At 45.0% G+C, this 18,180-nt stretch overlaps 1 protein-coding gene across 3 annotated transcripts in view; it reads left to right on the top strand.

The window, feature by feature from the left end:
- KIAA2026 (KIAA2026 ortholog) overlaps positions 1-18,180 on the top strand; it is an 88,640-nt gene that overhangs the window by 37,302 nt on the left and 33,158 nt on the right. For all 3 annotated transcript variants that reach the window (XM_030568029.1, XM_030568031.1, XM_030568030.1), the window contains one exon: positions 15,509-15,585. In XM_030568029.1, the coding sequence (XP_030423889.1) occupies positions 15,509-15,585 (77 nt within the window). The remainder of the gene's footprint in view (positions 1-15,508; positions 15,586-18,180) is intronic.

The following is an 18,180-nucleotide window of genomic DNA, read 5'->3' as shown; positions in this document are numbered from 1 at the left end:
GAGATTTCATTTTATTTGCTATCATTCTGTGTTGTGAGTCAGTTAATTATTCATTTTGTTGTAAGACTTCTGTTTTGAGAACAGGCAGATGCAGACAATGTCAGCATAAAAACACCTGATGTGCACTCTGTCTCTCCATTTGCTGGACTCCTGAACCTTGCGTATTTCTAGATGAGGAGCTGTTGGGTGGGACTAGAATAGTCTATATTTAAAAATAAAAGAAGCACCTAACAAATATGAGATTTCAGTTGCTCGCTGAACTTCAGGGAACAAAACGTATGCCCTTATAAACGTCCTATGCCCTTATGAAGGTAACCCAATCTACCACAACTCTACCTCTCTTACCACCATGATAGTTTAAGCACTAAAACTGAAGAAAAAATAAGGTCCTTGTTTTAGAACAGATCTGTGGAACTTTATATAGTACATATTATTCCAGTTCAGAATAAGGAGGGAAAGCTCTCTCTATTGGAGGAAAGAGGGAGCTGCAATTAGATGTTCCCAGGCTGTGGAAAGTGAACTCTGATGATTTCTCCACAGGCTTTTCAAATTTAGTAGTCAAACAAGAATTTTTGTTGTTGTTTTTCCTATTTGTTGGGCTTTGGTCTCATTCTCTCAAATAAAATAAAATATTGTTACCAGTGGGAAGTTACAAGGGATTGGAAGAAAGCTAATGTTGTGCCAATATTTGAAAAAGGTAAACAGGACCACCCGGATAGGTATATGTTGGTTAGCCCGACATCAGTCCTAGGCAAAATAATGGAAAGACTGATATAGGTCTAGATTAATTAAGAATTAAAAAAGGTAATATAATTAATGCCAGTCAACATGAATTTATGGAAGATAAATCTTGTCAAGGTAACTCTTTGAGAGATCAAGTTTGGGTGATAAAAATAGACATGTTGATGTAATATACAGGCAGTCCTTAGACTTGTGACACAGTCATTGGTTCCCTGAAAATTGCATCGTAAGTTGAAACGTCATAACTGGGAACCGCAACCCACTCCATTGTGGGACTGAGCATCATAAAGTCAAAACCAATTGTAAATTGAATCAGTGTGTCAATTCAGAAACGTCGTAAGTGCTGTTTATCGTAAGTTGAATGTTGTAAAGTTGAGGACTGCTTGTACTTAGACTTCTGAAAAGCATCTGGCTTGGTACTGCCACAACATTTGTGGTAAGAAGCTAGAATGATACAAGATCAACATGGCACACATTACATGGATTAAAAATGGGCTAATGGATAGATTTCAAAATGTAAATGGGGAATCATCAAGAAATAGTTGTGCTTCTAGTGCTAGTCCTACGCTAGTTATTTTTACTAGTGACCTGGAATAAAACAGAAAATCATTACTGATAAAGTGTGCAGATGACCCGAAGATTGTGGAAATGGTAAATAATGAAGAAGATTGTTCTGGATCAGTGACCTATCTGGATCGTTTGGTCAGCTTAGGTACAAGCAACCAATATGCATTTTATTATGGCCACGTGTAAGATCATATATTTAGGAACAAATATTCTTCTTCGAGTGCCTGCTCATATCCATTCCAATCAGGTGTGCGGGCGCCGCGTGCACGTTCATCAGAGACTTTTTACCCTAGCAACACTCGGTGGCCCAGCAGGTCCCCCCCCTGGAGTGGCGCCGACATGGCGCCTGATATATACCCCTGCTGGCCCTCCCGCTCCTCAGTTCCTTCTTACCGCCCGTGTCGGTCGTTGGAACTGTGGAGCACGGCTAGCCGTTCTCCACCTCCCTAGCGTTTCACTCTTCTACAGTATAGTGTATATAGTTCTGTAATTATAGTAATAGTTGTAGTTATAAAGTTAGTTAAGTGTAGTTTGTAAATAGTTATACAGAGGATCGAGGGTTTGCCCCCTTTTCCTCCCCGCGGTGCTGGGGCCCATGCCCGGTTCACCCGGGTTTAAGCCTTGTGCGGCCTGTCATCGGCCGATGCCCACAGGAGATCCGCACGACTCCTGCCTGAGGTGCCTAGACGAGTCCCACCTTGTGGACAAGTGCCGGATCTGCAAGGCGTTCAAGCCCCAAATGAAGAAGGAGCGGGACTGTCGCCTGAAGCAGATCTTGATGGAGGCAGCGCTGACTCCCCCACCGTCGGCACCGACTCCAGCACCGGGACCAAGTGTCGCCTCCGCTCCGGACCGCCCGGCGCCGGCAAAGGCTTCAACTTCCCGCTCGGCACCAGCCCGGCACCCTAGCCGGCACCGCTCCCTCTCCCTGAGGAGCAAGAAGCACAGGGCTCCTGCGGTACCTACAACTACACCGCAGTCAGAGCGTGCCTCCAAACCGGACTGCCCGGCACCGTCATCCACCGCGGCATCGAGCGTCGTCGCACCGTCGACTCCGGCCCCTCAGAGACCGTTGAGTCTGGTGCCTCTCAGCTCCCCAGTGAGAACAGCGGTTGAGCTTGTCGCGCCCTCCACGCCGGAGACCTTCTCCATTGCACGCGACCTCATCGCCCTGACAGAGCCCGAGCTGCCCCAACCCCCGGCACCGCCGGTGCGGGTTATTCAATCGATGGGCAATCCTGCCATGGTGCGGCCGCATTCGCCAGGCACTACTGAGTATCGGTCCCGTTCCAAATCGAGGGACCACTCTCAGCGTCGCCACTCGAGATCCAGACGCCGCTCGCAGTCCCGGCACCGCTCCCTGTGGCACCCGTCATACTCGTGGCACCGATCAAGATCCCGGTCGCCGTCGTATTACTCTTGGCACTCGAGATCGCGGCACCGACGCTCCTACCGCAGCCGATCCCGGCACGGCAGCGTACGCCACCGGTCGACCTCCTGGCACCGAGCTGGTAGCAGGTCCCGGTCCAGATCGAGGTACCGCCATGACTCCCGGTACCGCTCGCCGGCACCGCGCAGAGACGACATCAGGATGCGCAGAGGCCTGCTGCAGTCATTGACGGCTCCTCCATGGCCTTCAAGGCACTCGTCCGCTTCTTCCTGTATGGACAGCGCCTCTTACAGGGGTTTGGATGTTCAGGCCCGCCCGAACCAGGGATCACCACAATGGTCCTTTTGAACGCCCTGGGCATACCATCAAGCCCAGGGCGAACCTTCAGGCCCACCTCGCTCCAGTCAAGCGGAGCATCGTGCACCAGAGGCCACAGTCAGCCGGCCTCCCCCCTCAGGTATAGAGGAAGACCCTGCGGATCCCCATGCGCAGCAGGATGCCCGGGAAGTGGAGGTCCCTCTGGACGAGGCTTCCGTTCAGGAACCACTCCTCCCTGGGGTGTCTTCTTCCTCGTCCCCAGATGAGGCGGTAGCGGGCACATCTTCATCAGGGCCCCTGCCGATTGATCTCCGGGCACATCAAGACCTTCTGAGGCGAGTTGCCCAGAACATAAACCTTCCTGTAGAGGAAGTCCCGGAAGTGGAGGACCCAGTGGTAAGCATCCTCTCTGCGGAGGCACCAACCAGGGTAGCCCTCCCCTTCATCAAGTCGATCCAGGCGGATACCATATGGCAGTCTCCGGCCTCCATTCCACCCACGGCCTGCGGAGTGGAAAGGAAAGATATGGTACCATCCAAGGGGTATGAGTACCTCTATGTACACCCAGCTCCCTGCTCCTTGGTGGTACAATCAGTCAACGAGCGGGAACACCACGGCCAGCAAGCTTCTGCGCCAAAATCCAGGGAAGCCAGGCGCATGGACTTGCTGGGCCGCAAGATTTATTCTGCGGGAGGCCTTCAGCTCCGTGTGGCGAACCAGCAAGCCCTCCTGAGCTGTTACAGCCACAACACCTGGGAGGCTGTCGGCAAATTTACAGAGCTGCTTCCCCAGGACTCACGCCAGGAATTTTCATTTCTCCTGGAAGAGGGCAGGAGGGTCTCCAGGACCTCGCTACAAGCGTCCTTAGATGCCGCAGATTTGGCAGCAAGAACACTGGCGTCGGGCGTAGCCATGCGCCGTATATCGTGGCTGCAGTCTTCCGGACTACCGCCGGAGCTACAGTACGCGATCCAGGACCTGCCATTCGACGGGCAGGGCCTCTTCTCTGAGAAGATGGATCCCAGGCTACAGAGCCTGAAGGGATAACCGGGTCATCGTGCGTTCACTGGGAATGCACACGCCCCAGACTCAGAGAAGGCCATTCCGCCCCTACCATCAGCACACTTACCCCCCGCCTCGCCCCAGACAAGATTTTAACCGGAGACGAGGCCGGCCGAACCGTAGACGTCAGTCAGGTCCTCAGAGGGGTAACACTTCTGGGTCCGACAAGCCACCGCAGGGACCCAAGACGAACTTTTGAAGGTGCGCCCGAGAGCAGCTTACCAATCCTTTCCCTGGATCCACTTCATTTCCTCAACCGCCTCCGCCCCTTCCTGCCGTCATGGTCCCAGCTAACGTCGGATCGTTGGGTCCTGCGCATGGTGGAGTTTGGTTACCATCTTCAGTTTATTTCTCCACCCCCCTCCCATCCTCCCTCCTCGTTCCTCTTCAGGGACCCCTCTCACGAGCAACTTATCGTCCAGGAGGTTCGCAAGCTCCTGCTCATCGAAGCTATGGAGGAGGTGCCAAGGGAGCTAAGGAGCAAGGGGTTTTATTCCCGGTACTTAATCCCCAAGTCAAAAGGAGGCCTTCGACCCATCCTGGACCTGCGAGGCCTGAACAAATTCATCAAAAAGTTCAAGTTCCGCATGATAACCTTAGGAACCATCATTCCTTCCCTGGATCCTGGAGATTGGTACGCCGCTCTCGACATGAAGGACGCTTACTTCCACGTTGCGATCTTTCCCCTGCACAGGCGGTATCTTCGCTTTGTGGTAAATCAGGACCACTACCAATTCACTGTCCTCCCCTTTGGGCTCTCCTCGGCCCCCCCGGGTATTCACCAAGTGTATGGCGGTCGTCGCCGCTGCCCTGCGCCGTCGTCGTATCCATGTCTTCCCTTATCTCGACGACTGGCTCATTCGAGGCACATCGGAGGCGCAGGTGACCGGGCACATCACCATCATCAGGGAGCTGTTTGCGAGTCTAGGCTTGACCATCAACCCGGACAAGTCCACTCTGGTGCCTACGCAGAGCATAGAGTTCATCGGGGCAATGCTGGACTCCAACCTCGCAACGGCCAGCCTCCCCCAGCACCGATTCCAAGCCATAGTGTCCATGGTCACAAGCCTACAGGCCTTCCCAACCATGTCTGCTCGAACGTGCCTCGCTCTCCTGGGGCACATGGCCGCATGCACCTTCGTCACCAAGCATGCAAGACTCCGCATGCGCCCGCTGCAGACCTGGCTCACGTCGGTCTGTCGACCAGGTAGGGACGCCATAGACACAATCGTAATGATTCCACCGAATGTTCTAGGTTCTAGGCTGGTGGACAACGCCCTCCCAAGTGTGTGCGGGCCTACCGTTTCACGCCCCTCAGCCCTCAGTGTCCTTGACAACCGGCGCGTCATCGCTGGGCTGGGGTACGTACCTGGGGACCCTGCGTACACAGGGTCTATGGTCACAGAGAAAGCTGACTCTTCACATCAATGTGCGGGAGCTGCGGGCAGTTCGCCTAGCATGCCAGACATTTCAACGCCATTTACATGGCCGTTGTGTCGCGGTATTCACGGACAACACAACGGCCATGTATTACATCAACAAGCAGGGCGGGACTCGGTCCTCCCCGCTGTGTCAGGAAGCAATATGTCTGTGGGACTTTTGCATAGCCCACTCTATTCATCTAGTGGCCTCCTTTCTCCCGGGAGTGCGGAACACCCTTTCGGATCACCTGAGCGGATCCTTTCTGTCCCACGAATGGTCCATCCGTCCGGACGTCCTCTATTTCGTTTTCTTTAGGTGGGGGTTTCCCCAGATAGATCTGTTCGCCTCCAGATCGAACAGGAAATGCCAGTTGTTCTGCTCCCTACAGGGTCGCTCCCCGGGCTCCCTGTTGGACGCGTTCCTCATTCTGTGGACGGTACGTCTTTGCTACGCCTTTCCACCCTTCCCTCTTGTCCACCGAGTCCTGGTCAAGGTCCGGAGAGACAAGGCCCGCCTCATCCTGATCGCTCCGGCTTGGCCGCGGCAGCCTTGGTACACCATGCTGCTCGATCTGTCCCTGGCGAATCCAGTTGCCCTACCTCCTTGGCCGGATCTGATCACACAGGACTTCGGCAGGATGTGCCATCCGGATCTACAGTCCCTCCATCTGTCTGCATGGCTCCTGGCTGGTTAAGCCAATCCGAGTTACGCTGTTCTGATGCAGTACAACAAGTGTTGTTGGGCAGCAGGAAGCCTTCCACGTGTTCAACCTACCTAGCGAAATGGAAACGCTTCTGCTGCTGGTGCAACCAGCACGGCCACGACCCACTCTCCGTGCTAGTCCCTACCATTTTGGACTATGTGTGGTCTCTCAAGCAGCAGGGCTTGGCGATCTCCTCTCTGCGCGTCCATCTCGCGGCTATATCCACCTTCCATCCAGGCGAGGCTGGCAAGTCCGTATTTTCCCACCCTATGGTGTCAAGATTCATCAAGGGCCTGGAGCGACTATACCCTCAGGTCAAACGGCCTACCCCTACTTGGGACCTGAACCTTGTTTTGACCAGGCTCATGGCGCCCCCCTTCGAACCCTTAGCCACATGCTCGCTGCTGTACCTGTCCTGGAAAGTGGCCTTCCTAGTCCCTATCACGTCGGCTAGACGAGTCTCGGAGCTTCGGGCTCTGACCATCGACCCCCCCGTACACTGTCTTCCACAAGGACAAGGTATGGCTGCGACCGCACCCGGCGTTCCTCCCTAAGGTCGTCTCCGCCTTCCATATTAACCAAGACGTCTTCCTGCCAGTCTTTTACCCAAAGCCGCATTCATCCCGACGAGAGCAACAGCCCCATTCCTTGGATGTCCGAAGGGCTCTCGCGTTCTACATTGAGAGAACTAAACCCTTCCGACGTTTACCACAATTGTTTGTGGCAGTAGCGGAACGCATGAGGGGCATGGCAATCTCCTCCCAGCGTATCGCATCCTGGGTCGCATCCTGCATCAGGACATGTTACGACTTGGCCCACGTGCCAACAGGGGCCCTGACCGCCCATTCTACCAGGGCTCAGGCTTCGTCTGCCGCTTTTGTGGCGCATGTCCCCATACAGGAAATCTGCCGTGCGGCCACCTGGTCTTCTGTGCACACCTTTGCATCACACTATGCACTGGTCCAGCAATCTAGAGACGATGCTGCTTTCGGCGCAGCGGTTTTACAGTCCGCAACGTCTCTCTCCGACCCCACCGCTTAGGTAGGGCTTGGGAATCACCTAATTGCAATGGATATGAGCAAGCACTCGAAGAAGAAAAGACGGTTACTCACCTTTGTAACTGTTGTTCTTCGAGATGTTGCTCATATCCATTCCACACCCGCCCTCCTTCCCCACTGTCGGAGTAGCCGGCAAGAAGGAACTGAGGAGCGGACGGGCCAGCAGGGGTATATATCAGGTGCCATGCCGGCGCCACTCCATGGGGCGACCTGCTGGCCCACCGAGTGTTGCTAGGGTAAAAAGTCTCCGAACGTGCACGCGGCGTGCGCACACCTAATTGGAATGGATATGAGCAACACATCTCGAAGAACAACAGTTACAAAGGCGAGTAACCGTCTTATGTAGGCCATACTTACAGGTTGGGGGACTCTATTCTGGGAAGTTGTCTCTGGAAAAAAACTTGGGAGGGTCCTGTTGGATAATAGCTCAACATGAGCTCCCAGGGTGAGGTTATAGCCAAAAGGTCTGATGCTATCCTTGGGTGCATGAACAGATGAATATCAAATAGAAGTAGTAAGGAGGTTATATTACGTCTGTATTTGGCACTGGTATGACCACTACTGGAATAATGTGTCTTCTCAGTCATCTCAGTGGCTTACATTTTTCAGCTATTTAAAAAAAAAAGTCTGTGCATATATAATTTTTATACACGCGTGTTTGAATAAGTGTGTAATGCAAGGAGTGATTTGCCAGTTAAATTTCTTTGCCCTGACAGCATCAGCTATGTGTACAATTGCGAGGCTGTCACATAATATTAGAGGGAAGCCATCTCCCTCCTAAAATCATATCACGTTGTGTTTTGAGGTAACAGCAAGTAATCTAATCATAGTTTAATATATCACAAAACCTGCTCTGTCTTGGCTGAAAATTAAATGCTTGTGTGCCTTTTCCACCTCATTCTCTACACATCTTCCACCTTCTACAGCGAATGACTGAGTCGTAGAAACAATGGCCATAGTCACTCCACACCCCTCATTCTATCACTGAGTACTAAATGAGGCAAAGGTCCTGTGGAAAAAAGATCATGTGATTAACGACTGAATTGTGGTGCATTCACATAATAATACCATGTAGTGCTTACATTGCACTTTTCATCAATAAATCTTAGAGTGCTCATAAGGAAGCAGATTTAATGAAGGCATAATGAATTCCGTAATTTCCTGGCCTTTGAATATTTAGTAACATTTTTTTTAAATGTAGCTGAGACAGTTCTTGGGGTATCCAGGACTCAGTCACCTTGTTATCCCCTGCCTTCAGCATGAGGGAGTCTTGTTTATGGCAGCTGAGTGTTAGCTCCCTAACATCACTAGCCTTTCAGCCATTCAAGCACTTTCATCTGGGTAATGCTAACTCAGCCTTCACCTTGCAGGTTAACAGGTACATCCCAGTTCCCGAATCCCTTTGAATTATTACCCTGTGATATCTAGCCCCTGCCAGTGGCTACTCATAGATATCCCCAGTCCTGTGCCCCAAAGGAGCAGTGTACCCCAGTTCACCAGTTTTACCTTAAACCACTGCTCTTGTAAATCATATAGTACCTGTGAGCACTTATAATAAAACAAAAGTGGATTTATTTAAGAAAGAATACAGATTTAACTAGAAACAAGACAGAGTGATGGAAAGAAATGGAACTCAAGCCCAACTTTGACTGTGACAGTGCTATCTATTTTTTCACGATTTTGTTCACAAATTCATCATATTAGGCCTGTTCTTAATATAGTGCTCAAAACAGTCCACTACTGAGTTCCATTGTGGGAGGGTTAGCTTGGTTCTTCCCACTTTTTTCAGAGCAGCTGCTGCAAAGTGGTTGTTAATTGAAGTATTTTGCAATTTCAACAATATTCGCCTTTATTTCTGGAACACTCAAGTCTTTGGCAAGGAGAGCTTGGGCCTCTCTTCAGTCTTTTCTAAATAATTTCTTCTCATCTTGCAAACATTTGCAGCATTGTTTGTGACCAAGCTGCATACTAGACATTTTGAATTTTTTTTTTCAGTTTGTTATGGCTTTTACTGCTACTTCTTGTAAGTATTCTGCTGTGTGTGCATTTGCTGATGTATCAATTGTTTCTGTAAGGAAGACATTCCCTTCTTCTGTTGTCACACAAGCACATACAACAGGATCATTGTGGACATTGCTCCGCCCATCAAGACTCAGGTTAACAATTTTACCCTCTAAACCTTTTGCACACTGCTCAATTTCTCTTTCGTACACTTTATCCAGCAATTTGCCTGCTACATCTGCTCTGTTGGGTGGACTGTATACTGGTCTTAATGACTGACTCATGTTAATGAAGTGTGGTTTCTCAATCATACGGAAAGGAAAGTTTGTTGCATAAACAGGGCAATTTTCCCATTGATGACCTCTTTTTGTAATCTGCTGGTTCTTATCACAAATTTATCTATGGTTCTGGAGGATGGAGTTTTTTTCTTTTTGCTACAGGTGATGTACTGTGGCTGTGTGACATACATGATGTGACAAATGCTACCATTGGCAGATAACTCTGAAATTATAGAAAATGATGGTGATCTTGAAGATGGATAGTCTTCAGAATCCTGTACGTTGAGGATGGAGTCTCCTAAACAAAATAAGTCAATGCAGTTATTTAATTATTACCACCATACTGCTCATTTCATATTACTCATTGCATTCACTGACACTCAGTACTACTTTAAAGGTGAAATTGTAAAATAAATATCTACCTATTTCAGCTGTTTTTTTAATCACAACTGCATCTAAAATGATAGTACCACAGAAACAACTATATTTTTTGCTCAAACATGAGAATTCAAGAATAGTCCAGAAGGAAGACCGGCAGTCCTTAAGAAAGAAGTATGAAATAAAAAAGTTTACCAACTTGAAGATCCTCCATGTTCAGACCTATTCCTTTCATCATCTTCAACACAGCTTCCTCCTGAAAAGGAACACGTCTCATGATGTTGTTTCATTAGGGCAACCAGACCTTGCATTTCTTTGTTGCACTATTTGCGTTTTCCATGCATGCCTGTCTTTCCCACAGGTAGAGGAACTTCATTAAAATATTCCCACACTGGGTCTCTTTTATGACCTGCTTCCGTTATAGGTTTTCCCTTCTAATGAGAGAATGGTATGGTAGAACTCAAATCAGTGAAGGCCACACTCAGAAAGACTTCTGGAATATGCTGCTCAAACAGTTTCACTTTTGTTTCTGCTGCCTGTCCCTTCTGAAATTTATCTCTAGACTACTTCTCCTTATCCAGATCTATTCTGCCCCCAGCAATCTTCTATTCATTGAACTTTTTGAAACTTTGTACTTTTAGAGAGAGGTAAGGGATTGACGCTGTGTACATAAATTTGCAGAGGGACAATAGGATTGAGGTCTGTTATTTCTCACCCCTCCCCCTATTTATTTAAAAACATTTTTGCTGTTAACAAACGTGTTATCTCTGGAGACACAAATCTGCAGTTTGAGAACTGCAAAACTAAGCATCCCTGATGGTATCTTTTAGACTGAGCACTGAGTCTGATTGAGTAGATAGAAAGATTAACCTAAATAATCTATGCAGAAGCCCCTCAAGCCCCATAAGATTGGGTCCCTAATCCATGAACTATTTACAAAACTTTTCTTAAACATTACATGACTATATTGTCTCATATTATAGAATTAGAATTTATGATCCCTATTCCATAATGAGATATCTTTGAGCTATAATGTATCTTAATTAAAACTATTTTTAGATAACATGGTTTTTGAGGAAAAAAACTTATCAAAAAAATTTGATTAAAAAAATCATTTTTTCCACCCTGATTTTATGCCAGATAAGTCATGCGAGATATCATTGGAAAAATTACGCATGTTGACTATGTATCTGTATTTCAAATGTGTAGTTACACCTGGGTAATTCCCAATAGACAAGATGCTTTCAGTCTAGATAATGGGTGGGGAAGGGCCTATTCATGGCAATGGGCCATGTCATGGTATAAACCCCCACTCTGAACCTTAGCGTCCAAAAGATGGGGTACCAGCATGAATTCCTCTAAGCTCAATTACCAGCTTAGTACTTGTAGCGCTGCCACCAACCAGGAATTCCAGTGCCTGGTACACTCTGGTCCCCCAAAAACCTCACCTGGGGACCCCCAAGACCCAGTCCATCTGGATCTTAACACAAGGAAAGTAAACCCTTTCCCTCACCGTTGCCTCTCCCAGGCTTCCCCTCCCTGGGTTACCCTAGAAGATCACTGTGATTCAAACTCCTTGAATCTTAAAACAGAGAGGAAAATTCACCTTCCCCCCTCCTTCTCTCTCCCCTTCCCAGACTCTCCCTGAGAGAGAAAGTAATCCTAACACAGAGAGAAAATTAACCTTTCTCTCCCCCTTCCCTCCTTTCTCCCCACCAGTTCCCTGGTGGATCCAGACCCAGTCCCCTGAGGTCTCACCAGAATTTAAAAAAAGCAGGTTCTTAAACAAGAAAAAGCTTTTAATAAAAGAAAGAAAAAACAGTAAAAATTATCTTTGTAAATTTAAGATGGAATATGTTACAGGGTCTTTCTGCTATAGACACTGGGAATACCCTCCCAGCCAAAGTATACAAGTACAAATTAAAATCCTTTCAGCAAAATACAAATTTGAACTCCACCCAGCCAAATACACATTTGCAAATAAAGAAAACGAACATAAGCTTAACTCGCCTTATCACCTAGTACTTACTATTTTGAATCTATAAGAACCTGTATCAGAGAGATTGGAGAGAAACCTGGTTGCACGTCTGGTCCCTCTGAGCCCCCAGAGAGAACAACAACCAAAAACTAACAGCACACACACAAACTTCCCTCCCTCAAGATTTGAAAGTATCCTGTCCCCTGATTGGTCCTCTGGTCAGGTGACAACCAGGCTCACTGATCTTGTTAACCCTTTACAGGCAAAAGAGATATGAAGTACTTCTGTTCTATTAACTCTTACTTATCTGTTTATGACAGGCCATTAGGAAAAAATAGTAGGCATTAGGAGAAGCTTATCTCCTACATAAGCCTTCCTGAGAACACTCTACACAGTCTGTGAGTAATGGCTGCTATGAATCTACAAGGACATGTGATCAGACCACATGCTGCTGGACTCCATCTTGGGATGTCAGTATTTTTCCACAGACTGGTCTGGGAACCAAGCTTTGAAACAAAGGGTTCCCACCGTATGCAAAAACTGTATAAGGCAGGGAGTGACATCATGTGGTGGTCTTAACTACCTACGCAAAAAGACTCCAGGAAATCCCTGAGAACCGACTGAACTGGGGGAAGTGCTGGATACAAGCTATAGGATTTTCTAGCTTGTGAATAAAACACTTGGGGATTCCAAGCTGAAAAGCAAGTGCAGCTTGCTTGCTAAAGAATCTGCAGCCTGCTTGTATCATCTCAGGGCGAGAATCTATCTGCTAATTCATGTTCAGTCTATTTAGTATATTAAGATTAGCTTGCATTTTTTGTTTTTTTTTGCTAGGTAATCTGCTTATGTTTACTATCCCTTATAATCACTTATAACCTATCTTTTATAGTTAATAAACTTGTTTTTATTTCATCTAAACCAGTGAGTTGGCGTGAAGTGTATGGGGATCTTAGCTCAAGGGTCAAAGACGGTTGCATATTCCTCTCCATGTTGAGGGAGTGGGTGAACTTTGAGTTTATGCTGTACAATTCCCTGTGCAGCGCCAGACGGTATAATTTTGGGTTTATTCTCCAGAGGGGGTGTGTGCCTGGGGAGCTGGGAGTTGCCTGAGCTGTGGCCTGCATCTAACTGCAGCTGGGTGTGTCCCTACCTGTATGTATGCTGGTGAAAGTGCAGGCTGCAGGGCTTTTCAGCTTGTCACAGCAGTACAGTGTGAGAGGGAGCCCAGGTTAGTGGGTCAGGGGGCTCAGTAGTACCCCAGCTCGAGGTGGCACAGGGTCCACAGTTATATGTCCTGGGTCCAACTTTAGATATCTTCATAAATTTGGATAATGGCATAGAGAGTACAGTTAGAAAGTCTGTGGACAATACCAAGCTGGGAGAGATTGCAAGCACTTTGGAGGACAGGATTAGAATTCAAAATGATCTGGACATAAATAAATATGATAAAATTCAGTAAGAACAAATTCAGTAAGGACAAATTATTCCTTCTGTTTAAGAAGGAATAATCAGTTTCACAAATATAAAATGGGAAATGACTATCTAGAAACAAGTACTGCAGAGAAGGATCTGCGGGTTATAGTGGATCACAAAGTAAATTTGAGTTAACAGTGTAATAATGTTGCAAAAAAAGCAAACGTCATTCCAGGATGTATAAGCAGGAGTCTTGTAAGCAAGACACAAGAACTAATTCTTCCATTCTGCTCAGCACTGATAAGGCCTCAGCTGGAGTAATGTGTTCAGTTTTGGGCACCACACTTTGGGAAAAATATGGACAAATTGGAGAAAGTCCACAGGAATGCAACAAAATTAATTAAAGATCCAGAAAACATGACCTATGAGGAAAGATTTATAAATGAATTTGTTTAGTCTGGAGAAGAAAAGACTGAGGGAGGACGTGATAACAGTTTTCAGTTACACAAAAGGTTGTTATAAAGAGGGAGATAATAAATTGTTTTCCTTAGCCATATAAATGTGTGATCTGTTTTTGAATCCTATTAAGAAGTTGGCCACGATGAGATATTGTGACAATGAGTTCCACGCATTCTTTATGCGTTCTGGAAAAAAAGGATTTCCTGTTAATAGTTGTATAATTTGTCACCTTTCAGTTTAATTGAGTGTCCCCTTGTTCATATGTTGTTATAGCAAGAAGTGCTCCGTCTTTGTTTATGCTGTTAATTATTCTGTTTGTCTATCATGTCCTATTTTATTCATGTTCTTTTTAAATTATAATATCTCAGTGGTTTTCAGCTGCTTCTCATATGGAAGTCTTTCCACGTCCACTGTTATTTTTGTCTCCCATCTCTAGACCACTTCTGTTTCTGCTATATCTTTTTTGAAATAGCGTGATGAGAACAGAATATTCTATAACAGAGTATTCCAGGTGACAATTTATCATTGATATATATAAATAATATTTTCACTGTTTTCTGTGCTGTTCTGGATACATCCTAATAGGAGCCATATCTTTGAATTTGCACTACAAAGCCCATTGTACACTAAAATAATTAAAATTTATCAGACCAAATTTGGAAAAATATGGACCAAAATATGGTTCATGAAATTTTAATCACCTCACAAAAACCCCCGAAACACTTACTCCAGGCAAGTCAATGAGAAGAATTTGGTAATTTTTTACCTGATCCATACTAGAGGGAAAAAAAAAGGGAACTTTATGTGGTAGCTTGTTTTTAAATTATTTGGTTATTTTTGTTCATTTGCAGCTTTTTGCAAATTATTCTGAGATTTGGAATAGTTGGCAGAGATGGATTAATGGTTAGAGTGCAAATGAAGAGATCAAAGATATTAAATATGTACAATTGTGGGTGGTTGTAGAAATAAAGAAACTTATTCCCTGGGTATCTTGCGCACGTGTAACATTTATAGCTATTTTGTTAGTTTGAGAGATTACAAGGAATATTATCCCTGATATTTTAAGGGTAAACTGATTGCCTTTAAAGTTGAATAGGAATTTTTTTTTCATATGATTACATTGTGCAGTTGGGAAGGAAATGCATTGTGTGGAAGGCGTTTGCCTTATTCTAAAGCAGGATTAGGTTTTGGCTGCCGCCAGGTACAGGTTGCTGGACTAGACTGAGCAGTGATCTCATCTGGTATGGTAACTCCAGGTGATTTCTAGAAATTACTTGTGCTTTGAGAGCAGACTTAATATCACACGCCAAAGGCCCCAGGCCTAGTGTGTGGATCAATGTGGGATACTAATATCAGAGAAGAGTTTTTGTAGGTAAGGTGTTCTGTTCTCCCCACCCCCCCATTTATGTTTCTGGTTTAAATTATGCACCCTCCCCCTCCTGGTCACAATTTTAGTGTGAATGTTTCTTTCATAGTTTACTAATGTTCTTAATTTTCATTTGGTGTGTTGAAGTTTTTATAGTGGGTTTATTCATTGTTGAAATAAAGGTGCCCCACACACAGGTACTTGTAGTTTAATGTTTGCTTTTGCTGAGTTCGGTTGTGTTTCATGATGTTTACATGACTCACCATCAGCTATCTTTTAGTTATAATTTAACTTTCAAGGTTGTATGTAATTTGGTTTTATTAATGAAGTGCAATAAACAGCATTATGAATCTTTTCTCTTTTAATCTTACAAGGAAAAAAATCCATATCTAAAAAAGCAATTACGAAGAAGAGGAAAGCTGTCACAAAGCCTTCGGTGCCAGAATTTCAGGTAAATGTCTTAATTTTTGTTCTATATACTTGAAATCTAAATGTCTTTAGAGCATGTATCTCCTACTGCAATTGGCTGTAACTTCAGAAGTTATGCTTGCAATTAATGAGGAGTAACTCTCTTATTTTATTCCCATCACAGACAAGCAGATCCAAAGAATTAATCTGATAGCATTTTCAGATGTGTGTGCTGCTTTTGTGGTAGTAAACGTTTTTGTATGTATTTAATCATGGACAGCCTTACATAGTGTTGCTGAGAGCTACTTAAGTAAGATAGTTTGTCAAGGAAAAAATAAAGAACATGATTTGAAAAACTAATAGTGATTCAGGTAATACTCTGTACATATTAACAAACCCGTAGTTTCTATGGGTATAATTAGTTGCATTTTTACATGTTGTGTGACATTGCATATCCATGTATAAGGGAAACCTTGCTTGATTTACTCTGAGACTGAAGAAAGCCAGACTTGTGAAATTTTTTTTTTTTTAAGTTTTAACTCTCATCTGTACATGAACTTTAGACTGGAGAGCTCAGAGAATGCTAACTATAATAGTGTTGTTTTCTTGTGCTACAACAGTTAAAGTCTTTCAGTATTTCTATTATAGATCGTAATTTATGTATACATGTTCAGTTGGATTGGAGCACTCCTGTAACTACAAGAATGTCTTTTTACTCTTTTATATCTCTTACTTAAAGAAAGGCATCAATAATATTCTTGTCACTAAGGCCTTACATAAATTGTAATCATTCTGGAAAACCACAAATAGAACGATTTCTTCTGTGAAGATGCAGTGTCCCAGAAGAGGGCACAGGAAGAATTTCTAAATGATAATGCTTAGTAACCAACCCTTGATCACTACCTGTAGCTAAATATTTTTGTGTGCTCCTAGTATGGTACTAGATTGCAACTAGCATCTGTAGAAGTGTTAGATTATGGAGGAGGAAAGGATACTGATAAAAAAGAGGAGGGGGAAGGAAAGTATGTTAAGTATGCCACAAAAATTGTATTTTCTTGGCACATTATCCACATATATTTTAATTTACAATTATGTATTCATAAGGCCCTGCATATGCTATTGTTTTTTAAAAACTGTTTGTTAGTCGAGCTATGATTCGAATGTAGACAAGACATAACTTATTTAAAATGTCTTCCAGATAATATGGAGCCCCAATGAGTTTTAAAACTATTTTGATTAAGTTATAACCTGTCAATATTGGCAATACAGCCTTACTAGGAAATCTTTTTTAATAGTGTGCAGGCAGGGCTGAAAAAGAGGAGTCCTGTCCAAGAATATATGCATATTAAAGAACTTATAGTGGAAAGACTGCTAGAGTTTTTGGATATGACAGGATAAAGTGTGCCTTTATAATGCTCTCTTGGTGCCCTGTGCTCTAAATATGTACTCAAGAAATATTTATAGCATTTCATTAATATAGTGGTAGTCTTTTAATTGAGGCTCTGCAAGCCTGCTTTTAGGGTATGAAATATGGAAAGTGAGGCACTTTAATAATCATAAGAGTATTGCTATCCTTGCACATAGACCTGTTGTAAAATAAATACATAAAGTTCAGAATTGTTCTCAGAAGTTGCTTTATATACATGAGACATATCTGGCAATATAGAAACACTTCGCTCTGTACAAAACCATAATGTGGACATGCCAATTGCATATTATTTATTGAACTTTATTTTATCAGGATAGATCTTATTAGAGAGATCCTTTAAAAAAGAATCTCAGTGGCTGAGCAAATTATTATTCACACCTTGTAACAGCCACAACCTGCCCAAAATACAGACATGTAACTAACAGCAGTATTAACTGGTGGAACCAGGGTCCCTTTTCGACTGGACATTCGGGTCAGAAACCGGATGCATGGCAACCGTAGCTGGGTGGGGGTCACTGTCACCATGCCTCTGTGGGTCACTACTGAGAATACGAAGTTCAGGACAAACTGCTGAGAAATAGGGCAAACACACCCCAAAACTGCTGGTTATGCTCCCAAACCAACAACAAAAGTAAATTTCTGTTTCACCACACTGGCTAACAAGAAGTCAAAAAAGCAGTCTCTTTAGGCATTCCATTCTTGGATTCAACACCCAGACACGACTTAAAGAGAGTGGTTATTTAAAACCCATTTCATCAAACAAAAGGGTCCTCTGTCCCAAAGGACCAGCCACATATCCAGATCAGTATATAACTCAGATTTTACTCAATAATCGCACTGTTTCCAATCCTGTAGTATCTAAAATCTAAAGGTTTATTTATTAAAAAAAAGAAAAGTGAGAGTTAAAATTGGTTAAAGGAATCAAATACACACAATAATTGCCAAGTCCTTGGATCAGTCTTGTAGCAGTGATGGAATAAACTGCTGGCTTGCAGGGGCATCAGGTTTGTAGAAATTTTGGTGGTGCCCAGAACCTCTCCCCCCAACTCCGCCCCCAACCTGCCTGAGGCTCTGGGAGGGAGTTTGGGTGTGGGGAGGAAGTCTGAGGTGCAGGCCCTGGGCTGGGGCAGGGGATTAGGGTGCAGGATGGGTGAGAGGTTGGGCTCTGGGTGAGAGTTTGGGTGGGGGAGAGGGTCTGGGGTGCATGCT

This window comes from Gopherus evgoodei, chromosome 6 (genome assembly GCF_007399415.2).
Source record: "Gopherus evgoodei ecotype Sinaloan lineage chromosome 6, rGopEvg1_v1.p, whole genome shotgun sequence".
Taxonomy (NCBI): domain Eukaryota; kingdom Metazoa; phylum Chordata; order Testudines; family Testudinidae; genus Gopherus; species Gopherus evgoodei.
The sequence above is the reverse complement of the archived record's forward strand: the minus strand, read 5'-3'. Positions and strand labels throughout refer to the sequence as shown.